The 12141-nt window shown below is 45.6% G+C and overlaps 1 protein-coding gene across 1 annotated transcript in view; it reads left to right on the top strand.

Moving 5' to 3' along the window:
- Window positions 1-12141, top strand: part of LOC106806494 (fumarate hydratase, mitochondrial-like) — a 25823-nt gene that overhangs the window by 2322 nt on the left and 11360 nt on the right. The window contains exons 3-10 of the mRNA XM_014808460.1: window positions 2836-2967; window positions 3367-3477; window positions 4373-4549; window positions 7066-7221; window positions 7814-7925; window positions 8061-8141; window positions 9305-9508; window positions 9989-10175. Of these exons, the coding sequence (XP_014663946.1) occupies window positions 2842-2967; window positions 3367-3477; window positions 4373-4549; window positions 7066-7221; window positions 7814-7925; window positions 8061-8141; window positions 9305-9508; window positions 9989-10175 (1154 nt within the window). The 5' untranslated portion in view covers window positions 2836-2841. The remainder of the gene's footprint in view (window positions 1-2835; window positions 2968-3366; window positions 3478-4372; window positions 4550-7065; window positions 7222-7813; window positions 7926-8060; window positions 8142-9304; window positions 9509-9988; window positions 10176-12141) is intronic.

Here is a 12141-nt window from a genome sequence, read left to right on the forward strand (position 1 = left end):
CTGTTTGAATTTCATCCTGGGGAGAACCCTGCATATATGTACCTCGGGTACATATCTGTAGTACCTGTTACGACAACGACCCCTTGAGCCGTATTAAGACATACCCAGTGTGTCAAATAATCAGTTTTTGTGGGACCTAGTAGTTTGTAATGCTGTGAATCCAACCAAATGCATTGAATTATCTGGGGTAAATGTAAAAAAATAGTCAATTGTTAAAGTTTGTCAAGTATATGTAATGCATTATTTAATGTCCCAAATCTGTGTTTATCACAGCCATATGAGGTTTTATAGCCAGTAACGCAATGGACATACGTTTACCATGCATAGTTTAACTATGCAGGCCTGTAGAAAAGAATTTTTTGTTTGTTGCAGACATACACTTTGACAAGAGCAATTAAGTACTGATTTCCTGTTGTCGCGAATAAAAAATGTAGCACAGTACTTGCAGCATCATTTATAACTTCCCCATATATATACAGATAGCCTATGGAGTGGCTGCAGTTTGCATTACCAGGTGATGGGGCTGCCTGCTCGAAATCTGTCTCTGCTACCCCATCTTTCCTCTCTGTTTCAGTGCATGGTTTCCAGTAACATATATGCGAACGTTTGTGTTTAGTCCAGAATTGGCTCTGGGTCACAGAGCTGGCCCAACAACGTGAATCTGGGTCATAGCTGCGAAAATAAAACTCGTTAAAACACAGGCTGTATGAGGTTAGTCTTACCAGCTCAGAAATTCACATCGTACCACTTTAACTTTGTAAAACTTCAAAAACCAATCGGAGGAAGTAACGCTAGTTAGGTTTCCCAGATCGACATGTAGGTTAGACACTGCTCAGTGTGTGTCTGTGTAAGATAAACACTGCCCAGCGAGTGTAGAGTGGTGATTCATTATCGGAAAGTTAGAATGCTTACATAACAAATCTGTTGGTTTCAGATGTGGTTGAAATTCTTAAAATGGTTGATGAAGGTTCATGTAAACTGGTTTCTACAGAATTTAAAAATTAGTCTTGGTGTGCTGATTGCAACAATGCAAGCACATGGAGCACAACATTTAGAACTAAACTGACTATTGTTTCATTTTTTGTAATGATGTCAACTTAGGAGGCAATATGGTAGTTAATAATTTAATAATAATATTCTCACAGGGTTCTCCAAGAGCACTTATAGGCTATAGCCTGGCGGCCCGCCATGCTATCGTCGAGCCCCACCACTCTAAATATCATAGCCGCCATGCTAAATATCATAGTCCCCGGACCCCCTAGCACGCAAACCACGTCGGATATCCTTTTGACCCTCAAGAGGAGGGTTAAACATGGATTTGTTTAGGGCCTACTGTATAGAAAGAAATTTGACTGACGGGTTTGCCTAGTAGAACTATACATGCCTGGATGTAATGAGGCTACAGATGTCACAGTGAAATTTCAAAGCTAAATTTGGTTGAAGAAGGTTTATGCTTTTTAAATCGTATAATTTCTATGGCATAATTCTGTACTGTCAGTGCGTTACATGTAACTTATTATGCCACTGCCAGTGCAATGGTGATGATAGTACAGTGTAGTTTTTGCCTGCGTTAATTAGTCACAGTGGCAGCTCTCCTATTACAGCCTGTAGCTAGGCTTGCGTTGGTAATGGATGAGATGCTTACCTATTTGTCTTGCAAATAGTTGTTGCTATACCACGCGTACGATGGAGCTTCCCATCTTAATCTTAAGAGCATTCAAACATACCGCGCCATCTCGTGCAACTTTCATAAAGATCCCAACGAACATTTCTTCGAGAAGGTTCTGATACATCCTAGTGTTCGAAAATCAGGGCTATCCATTTGTCTACATTGCCATTTCCACGAGGACAAGTACGATCTGTTCGGTAGCTTGTCCGCCGGACAAAGCAGCTTTTTAGAGCAATTTTTTCATAAATTTGCGAGAGGCGAGGGAAGAGAGTGAGAGGAGAGAGAGAGAGCGATGGAGAGGAAAGAGAGAGAGAGAGAGAGGATAGAGAGAGAGAGAGAGAGAGGAAGAGAGAGAAGAGAGAGAGAGAGGAAGAGAGAGAGAGAGGAGAGGGAGAGAGAGAGAGAGAGAGAGAGACATAGAGAAGAGAGAGAAGAGAGAGAGAGAGAGAGAGAGAGAGAGAGAGGAAGAGCAGAGAGTGAGAGAGAGAGAGACGAGAGAGAGAGAGAGAGAGAGAGAGAGGAAGAGAGAGAGCAGTGAATAGAGGTAGAGAGATGAGGAGAGAGAGAAGAGAGAGAAGAAGAGAGAGGTGAAAGAGAGAGAGAGAAGAGAAGAGAGCAAGAGAGAGAGAGAAGAGAGAGAGAGAAGAGATGAGAGAGAGCCGAGAGAGAGAGAAAAGAGAGAGAGAGCGCGCGAAAGAGGGAGAGAGAAAGAGAGAGAGAGCGCGCGAAAGAGTGAGAGAGCGCGCGAAAGAATGAGAGAGAAAGAGAGAGAGAGCAAGAGCGAGAGAGTGAAAGAGAAAGAATGAGAGAGACAATGAGGGAGAGCAAACGCGGCGATGTGAGGGTGCTCTTGATTCGTTTGCCAGTGAGTTTAGCATCAGAACACCTGCCGTCAGGTGAGCGCTGTTGCTCTGCGGCACTTGTTATCAATAGTATGTGTGGGACAGGTGGGAATACATATACAACATGGAATTCCTTGAAAGGGTTGAAGCGAGTTAGAGCAGTCATTGCGGTTTTCTTTCAGTACTGTAGCATGGTGAAATTCGAGCCTTGAACTGCACCATGCAGCTGTGTACCCTTACTCCTCCTGTACATTTTATAGCACGTTAAGCTTGTGTTAAGGTTGTGTCGCATGTGCTGATGCTATATTTACTTGTTTATTGCAGTGCGATATGGCCTGCAGAGTGGAGTCAGACAGCCTTGGTGAGGTGGAGATACCAGCAGACAAGTATTATGGTGCCAGCACAGTTCGATCACTTGTGAATTTCGCTATAGGTGGCAGTAGCGAGCGTATGCCTGTACGTACAGATGCGTTATGGTGGTCGCATTCTACTTCTGGTGGGGTTATAGTTTCGATGTGGCTATGATTCAATCTCATTAAATTGTTAATAAATATGAGAAAATAAAACCAGATACTCGGTAAATACAAGAGCATGTGTGCATAGGTGTGGATGTGCGTATGTGTGTTATGATTTCGAGTACAATGCTATGATTGGTGAGGTACAGGTATACTCATTCTCATCACAAAGATCACGTGACCACTGGCTTTTGATTAAATTGCACCGCCATAACAATTAAACGAGAGCAATTTTCATCTGTCTGGTGAGATTGAGGTATATATACTGCATACTGTTTGAGCTGCTATCACTGGTTGCATTATAATTCATAACCAGACAGCACAACATTTGTGTTTACAGGTGCCAATCATCAGAGCATTTGGCATATTGAAGAAGGCTGCAGCTATTGTAAACAAGGATTATGGGCTTGATGCAACACTGGCTGATGCAATTTGCAAAGCCGCAGATGAGGTATTTTTGGATTGACCACATCCCGAGACGCTACTTTCCTGACATGATTATACACATTTCATAGCCTGAATCGTGGTATAATTGTGATTCTGAATGTGATTTCTTAAGTTAAGCCTGGCGCACATTGTCGAACATTTTCCCGAACAAATGTTCGTCCGAACAAATGTTTTTGTCTGGCAATGTGCGGGTGAACAATTGCTGAGCGCACATTGCTGAACATTTTGCAGCGAACAACCTCGTGGCGCCGTCTAGTAGCTTTGTTGTAAAGAGTCACGTGATCGGCGCATGATTGGGCACAAAAATCATGTGACCACATATCGTGCTGCTATTGGTTACTACTTTACAAATGTTCCTAGAATTGTTCGACATTCAGCGCACATTGACGAACATTCGACGAACAATGTTCGAGATATCAATTCCGATCTTCAGAAACATTGTTCGGAACAACTTTTTTCACCGCACATTGCCGAACATTTCATGGAACATTGCCGAACATTTCATGGAACATTGCTACGATAATGTTTTTAAGCAAAATGTTCGGCAATGTGCGCCGGGCTTTACCGTTTGAAGTGAGGATTTCACATGTTTTTACCAACCGTTTTCATTTTTTCTTGACCCTTCCTATACTTACCGGTACTCCCTGTATAACGCCGCTGTATATCTCTGGCGCAGGTCGTATGTGGGCTCGTCACACTATTTACACCCACCAGTTTTTTCCCCCAAGTCGCTATCACATTCAACGAATCCTTCTGCGCTTGCAAATGCGAGGCGCCTCGAATCACGCGTCGTCTGTCGGCTACAGATGCACGGATGCAAGGTTCATTGTCTCGCCGTAGACGCGCAATCTCCGTGTTTATCGTCTCCCTGACGCCGCGTTCTGTTGTTTTTCACACAGGTGGCGTCGGGCGCACTCGACGACCACTTCCCGCTCGCCGTCTGGCAGACAGGTTCCGGCACGCAGACGAACATGAACGTGAACGAGGTGATCAGCAATCGCGCGAACGAGATTCTCGGCTCGCCGCTCGGTGCAAAATTGCCCGTCCATCCGAACGACCACGTCAACATGAGTCAGGTGCATTACCGTGACGACGATGCTGACGACAAAGATGATGATGACAAACTCTCTCTCTCTGTAATGCTGGGGCCCGTTGCCAGAAAAAAATTAGTCTTAACATTAACCTTAAACTTAAGTTTTTCTCTTAAAGCGTTGCCAGAAACTTCGTAAAGTTAAGAGAATTAAAAATTCTCGTAACTTTTCTCTTACTTAGAGATCCTTAGACACCTTCCCTTATACTTTGAATATGTAAGATAAAATAACACATTTAGACTAAGATATTACAATTATAGTGATATATATTTTTATTATTAATGCAGTTAATATCATGTTTTTTTCTTGAAAAAACCGTCAAAAACATTAATTATCTACCGATCGTGAAGCAAAACAAAAGTGTCCAAACATTACATAATTGCCGTCATGGCCTTTGTTCTCTTGTTTAATACATTTTGCCACTGAAACCACCACGACTCTCGCGTCTCGTGAGAATGGCGTACAGGTGTGAATTTGTCTTGTCGTGCAGACACCTTGTGTGCAAGAATAAATTCAAAGACGTTCGTTTTTCATCAAACATTATTTATATGTGTAGCCATCTTCATACATATGCATTTAAATTACTGTGAATGTACAATAAAGATGTATGAATTTGAATTTTGCGTCGCATCTTCCCATCATATCAGCAGCTTGTGATGACAGTTCCGTTTATCGTAAGTTTTCACTAAGTAAGTTAGTTTAAGTTGGTTTCTCGCGCAACGCATTAAAATTAACCTTAACATTAACATTAGACTTAAAAACTTAATCGTAATTTAACAAAGTTATTCGTGGAACGGCCCTTGGTGTGTATGTAAACGTATCCGGTGTGTGGCTAATGACGACGAAGATGATGATAGCCTCTGCTCTCTCTCTGTAATGCTGGTGTGTATGTAGACGTTACAGGATGTCGTGACAATGACGACTGAAGATGATTGATGACTCTCTCTCTCTCTCTCTCTCTGTAATGCTGTGTGTATGTAACGTAATAGGTGTCGTGGCAATGACGACGAAATGATGCAGACTCTCTCTCTCTTCTCTCTCTCTGTAATGCTGCGTGTGTATGTAACGTATAGATGTCGTGCAATCACGATGACGGCAAATAATGTGTGACTGAACTGCTTACTCTTCTCTGTAATTGCTGTGTGAATGTAAACGTTATTAGATGATCGTGACAATGAAGCGAATGATGATATGACTCTCTCTCTCTCTCTGTAATCTGGTGTGTATCTGTAACTTATAGATGTGGTTGACAACTGACGAACGAGAGAGGATTGATGACGAACTTCTCTCTCTTCGTGTAATGCTGGTGCTGTATGTAACGTATAGGTGTCGTGCAATGACGACGAAGATGATGACTCTCCTCTCTCTTCTGTAATGCTGGTTGTGTATGTAACGTATAGGTGTCTTTGACCAATACGTACGAAATGATGATGTCTCTCTCTTCTCTCTCTGTATGCTGGTGTGTATGTAACCTATGAGTGTCCGTGACAAGTGACGACCGAAGATATTGGATGCTCTCTTCTCTCTCTCTTTATCATCTGGTGTGTTATGTAACGTATAGGTGTATTCGCTCAATGACGACGAAATGATTGAGACTCTCTCTCTTCTCTGTAATGCTGTGTGTGTTAGTGTAGTATAGGTGTCGTGACAATGACGACGAAGATATGATGACTCTCTCTCTCTCTGAATGTTCGGGATGCGTGTGTATTGTAACGCTTATAGGTGTCGTGGCAATGACGACGAAGATGATGATGACAGAACTCTCTCTCTCTTGTAATGCTGTGGTGTATGTAACGTATAGTTGTGTGGCAATGACTGACGAAGATGAATGATGACTCTCTACTTCTCTCTCTCTGTAATGCTGGTGCTGTATGTTAATGTATAGTTGTCGTGACAATTGGACGACGAGGATGATGAACGTATCTCTCTCTCTGTTAATGCTGTGTGGTATGTAACGATATAGTGTCGCTGACAATGACGACGGAAGATGAGAATCTCTCCTCTCTTCTCTCTCGTAATGCTGGTGCTGCTATGCTAACCTATAGGTGTTGTGACAATGTGACGACGAAATGATGAATGAGTGAACTCTCTCTCTCTCTCTCTTGTAATGCTGGTGCTGTATGTTAACGTTTAGATGTCGTGACAATGACGACGAAGATGATGATGTCTCTCTCTCTCTCTCTGTAATGCTGGTGTGTATGTAACGTATAGGTGTCGTGACAATGACGACGAAGATGATGATGTCTCTCTCTCTCTCTCTGTAATGCTGGTGTGTATGTAACGTATAGGTGTCGTGGCAATGACGACGAAGATGATGATGACGAACTCTCTCTCTCTGTAATGCTGGTGTGTATGTAACGTATAGGTGTCGTGGCAATGACGACGAAGATGATGATGACTCTCTCTCTCTCTCTCTGTAATGCTGGTGTGTATGTAACGTATAGTTGCCGTGACAACGACGGCGATGCTGACGAAGATGATTTTCTCACTGCGTCTTGCAGAGCTCGAACGACACGTTTCCCGCGGCAATGCACATCGCCGTCGGCACGGCGGTGCAGCAGAGCCTGCTACCGGCGCTCTCGCTCCTGCACGACGAGCTCAGTGTCAAGGTCAAGGCCTTCGCCAAGATCATCAAGGTCGGCAGAACTCACACGCAGGTGCGATTTTGAAAGCTTCTTTTGCCACTTTCGTCTCGTCTTGGTTCGACGGTTGGGCGTCGCCGATTTCGAACCGCGACGACAAGGGATGCCAGGGCTGCTTGCACTTGCCTGGGGTCGCCTGCACTCAGGCTCGTTCCTCAGGGTGAGCTCTGGCGAGAACTAGAGGCGTGGCAAACTCTTGCCTGCGACCCTCGGTACTCTTTTCAGAGTTTCACCTCGAGGCGTCGTCAAAAGACGATGTCGTATTTTGCGTAAGCGAATGTTGCTGAACTGTACCTGCGACCGAAAGTCCGGCTGCCAAGCCATCATAACTTGTAGTTGCCAAGGGTCTGCTGTTGCCATCCGAACTGTAGTTTGTGGTGCAATAGTGGCTGTGGAGAGAGGAGCGGAGGCAACTACATGAACAGGATTCAGGTGAAGGTACACATAATGTTCGTGTATATATATGTATCAGGAGTGGATAATAGGGATTATAGGATAGAGGGATTATAGGATATAGGGATAGTGGATAATAGGGATCCCTATTATCCACTCCTGATATACATGTATATAAGTTTTGTTCTTTAAGCTTTAGTTTTCCTTTGTTTAGGATGCAACGCCACTGACTCTGGGACAGGAATTTAGTGGCTACGCGACACAGGTTTTATACAGTATCGAACGTGTGAAAAGTGCATTGCCTAGGATTTACATGTTGGCAGCAGGTAAGATTACAAGAAGATAGATACTCTCTTATTACTCTTATATAGGATGAATTAATTTACACATGAAATTTGTTTGTCAATAAAGCATTTGCAATTTGCAGGAATAATATGTGTATGTGATTATACATCCTTTAGGGGGAACAGCGGTTGGCACAGGTCTCAACTGTAGGGTAGGATTTGCCGAAAAGATTGCAGCTGAAATCGCTATGGCAACAGGTATCTATTATATTTGCCATCCATTTTTTAAGCAGTGTTGAAAATGGGAGCCCCTACAGCCTGAGACTTTTGAGCCCGATTACATACGAATTTTACTATAGATCATATAGGGCCACCATTTTTTATTTTGTTGGTTTACAGAATTTTTGTTGTTGTTGTTGACTCGGTAGGGTAAAAAAAAAAAATTGTTGTTTTGTCAGATCAAACAAGTCAAAATACAGTGATACTGTTATACATGATATTAAAGTATTTTAAGAAAACTAAATGAAAACAAAACTCAACTTGTAATTATTTTTACTTTTATTATAAACTGTTTGTGTATGAAATGTTTTTGTTTTTTACATTTACATTTTTTTTATTCATATTTCTTAGAGAAAAGGTCGGCGGGAATAAAAAAATACATTTTCAATTTTTATTTTTTTTCGTTTTTCTTGAAAATTCGGGTCGGCGGATCTGTAAACCAAAAAAATAAAAAATTCTCGCCTAGTAAAGATAAACTTTTTTTAAACCGGCACTGGCCGTGTTTTTTAGACTCGTTTCCAGGATTGGTTTGAGTATGTAATCGTAACAGGTATTAACTATAAAAGACTATCGTCATGTGTTTTTATTTATTGTGTATTTACAGCTATTATTTTAAGCTAATAATTTTCTCTGTGTATCATTGTAATCCAATTTTTGACTGCCATCAGTTGGTACTATCTCCAGTTGGTTGGTGATAACGTTTTCTAACAACAGGTGGCACCACCGTGCAACCACAGCAAAATGATCTTTTTTTATCACGTCCTTGCTTGCACTTCACCAAGTGGCCTCGGCACAGGCATTTAAGCCATTTCAATAATAAAATGATAGTAACTAAACACAAACTGCATTTTCTATCAAAGACTGTTACTTCATTCAATGTTTATGTGCTCTCTATCACCTAATAATTCCTCAAAAACGAATAACTGAGTAATCGTCGTGCGGCAGAGACTGCGTAAACATCGAGCCTCTAGTAGTAAACACAATCTTCATCTAGCATGACTTTGTCATCGATGCTGCCCACACACCCGAGCAGACCATCACTTCGTTATTGACGCGTCTCACACCCACGGTCCTTCGCCGACCATCTTTTCATCATCGACGCCTCTCTCGCACACGCACGCTGTCCACTCGTCGCTTTGCAGGCATTCCGTTTGTGACGGCGCCGAACAAGTTTGAGGCGCTGGCCGCTCACGACGCGCTGGTGGAGCTGAGCGGCGCGATGAACACGACCGCCTGCAGTCTGATGAAGATTGCCAAGGACATCATGTTTCTCGGCTCGGGCCCGCGCTGCGGACTAGGAGAGCTCACGCTGCCCGTGAACGAACCCGGCAGCAGCATCATGCCAGGTACGTGCGGCGCGAGGTCATGAAGTCGTGAGGTCGCGAGGTCGGGCCCGCGCTGCGGACTAGGAGAGCTCCGCTGCCCGTGAACGAACCCGGCAGCAGCATCATGCCGGGTACGTGCGGCGCGAGGTCATGAGGTTGCGGGGTCGCGGGGTCAGTGCTGCGCGGGGTCTGGGGGTCGGTCCAAAGACGGGTGCGCAGGGTCCGGGGTCGGTCCCGCACAGGGGCCCACGAATTTTTGGACGATTTTTTTTGGGGGGAGACGAATTTCATTAGAGCGTTTGATTTCGGTTTTTCGTCGAGTCAGCTGTCCGTTAGAAGTTCCGCGTCGTTCCAACGGTTTCGCTGATCGGAACGTGCAAGTTGCGCGCGACGCGGCTGAATAGCGGACGACGTGAACAGCTTGCTCTGTTTGTCGTTCAGTCGACTGTTCGTTAGAAGTTCCGCGTTGTTCTGATGGCTCACTCCACTGCGTTCTTGCAGGCAAGGTGAATCCGACGCAGTGCGAGGCGTTGACGATGGTCGCCGCGCAGGTGATGGGCAACCACGTCACCGTGACGATCGGCGGTAGCAACGGTCACTTTGAGTTGAACGTCTTCAAGCCGGTGATGGCGAGAAATGTGCTGCAGTCGGCTCGCCTGCTAGCCGATGCCTGCACATCCTTCGCCAGGTATCGTCTCACGTATTGCGTCTTCTTTCTCATTCACGCACGAGTACTGTCTCACATATTAAGTCCCCTTCCTCATTCATGCATGAGTACTGTCTCACATATTGCGTCTTTCATTCATGCATGAGTACTGTCTCACGTATTGCGTCTTCTTTCTCATTCACGCACGGCGCGAGTCCCTGGGGGGTCGGCTCGCAGAAGACTGGTGCGCAGACGGTCGCGGGGCCGGTCCCGCAGAGCACGGGAGGGCGCACGCTACCACCGAAGTTTTTTGGAAGGCTCAAGGCGGAGCCACGGCGATTTTTTCGTTTTGGGGGGAGGCGAATTTCATTAGAGCGTAGGTTTGATTTTCGGTATTTATGTTCGGTCGAGCGGGGAGGCGTCAAGAGCCTATGGCCGGGATCAGCTGTCCCGTGGTAGAAGTTCCCCAGGCCGTCGTTCCACACTGGAAAGACGGAGAGCGCCGAAGACAAGAGAGAAGTTCGGCTTCCAGACGGTCGCGAAAAAGAGAAAAAGGCAAAAAAATGCCGGAATACTCGACGGTTTTCGCTGGATCCCCGGCAAACCGGAGGGTGCCAAAGTGCCGCGCCGAGCGGAGCGCGGTCGAAAGTATAGCGATCCAGGGACCGTGGAACTAGCTATTGCGTCCGGGGGTGTGCTGTGTTTTGTCCGTTCAGTCGAGAGCCGGAGAGACGTAGCTAGGTTCGTATTGGGTGGGTGTGGTGTATCGATTGGTGTGGAGCTAGAGGATGCGGCTCAGGTTCCGCCGAGTTGTGTGGGTGTGCTGCGATGTTACACAACAGGGCTCACTCCATGCTAAAGACTTGGACCAACGAACGTTGCGCGACCTTGTTGAGTGCAGTGCGTTCTTGCATGGCAAGGTGAGATCCTGACGGCACTGTCGTTCGAGGCAAGTCCCAGAATGTGTGGGTTGAGCGCCGTCCGAGCGAATGCGTTGACGGATGGTCCTGCCGCGCAGAGCTGAGGTGTTTCCGGGGACAGACATGCCGGAGCTGGTGCAACCGGGCTGCGGATGTGAGGCGCGTATCGCGTAGTAAATCGGTGTCTACCGGCATTTGAGTTGAAAGCGAGTCTCAAGCGAGCCGGCTGATCGAAAGAGAACATGTCTTGCAGTCGCGCTCGCCCGCTCTGCCTACCAGACGTGCCAAGCCACATCCCTATCGGCCAGGTCCACGGTTATGGCGTAGTCTGCAGTGTGTTTACATGTTCTGTCCCTCATTCACTGGCAGCCGCGCACATCACTAAGCAACGAGCACTAGTCATTGAAAGTTACTGTTCTATCAGTTAGTATTAGCGATGAACCAAGACTCCTCAGTTCATGCACTGAAGTACTTGTCCACATATTGCGTCTTCTTGTCTTCTAACTATTTACGGCGGTTTATCTGCGAATGATCCGATGTGTGGGCGGAGCACGGCCGTCACCCAGGCCGCCTGCAAAATGACAAGAGAAGCCGGTGACGTCGTCTCTTTAATCGGAAATACGTGGCACGGCGAGGCCTGGTCAGTGCTTGCAGATACACGGAAGGGACGTTCGAGTCGCTGTATTATCCGCGTGGAATACGTGGCGCGGCGAGGGCCATGTTCCAGTGCTGTGCAACGAGGAGAGACGTCTCGTTTTTATCCGAATCCGAGATGACAGTAGCCACGAGTAGCTGGTGGGTCATTAAGTGTTAAGTCCCTTCCCCATACCATAGTGCTGACGACTAACGAGGCGCCTTCACGCATAGACGTACAATACTGTTACCTCCAACCATGTCATTTAGTGCGTCACTGATAAGGTCAATAGGCCTACACATAAACGTGCGACAACACCTACGTGTGCATGTAGGAAGAGCAATCGTTATAGACAGGCACCTGGGTATGATGAGGAAGACCATTGCACGTGAAAAGCCACTAATTGTGATGTGAATGAGGAAAGGACTGTTAATATGTGAAGACAGTACCTCGT

The sequence above is a fragment of the Priapulus caudatus genome, unplaced genomic scaffold (genome assembly GCF_000485595.1).
Source record: "Priapulus caudatus unplaced genomic scaffold, Priapulus_caudatus-5.0.1 Scaffold164, whole genome shotgun sequence".
Taxonomy (NCBI): Eukaryota; Metazoa; Priapulida; class Priapulimorpha; order Priapulimorphida; family Priapulidae; genus Priapulus; species Priapulus caudatus.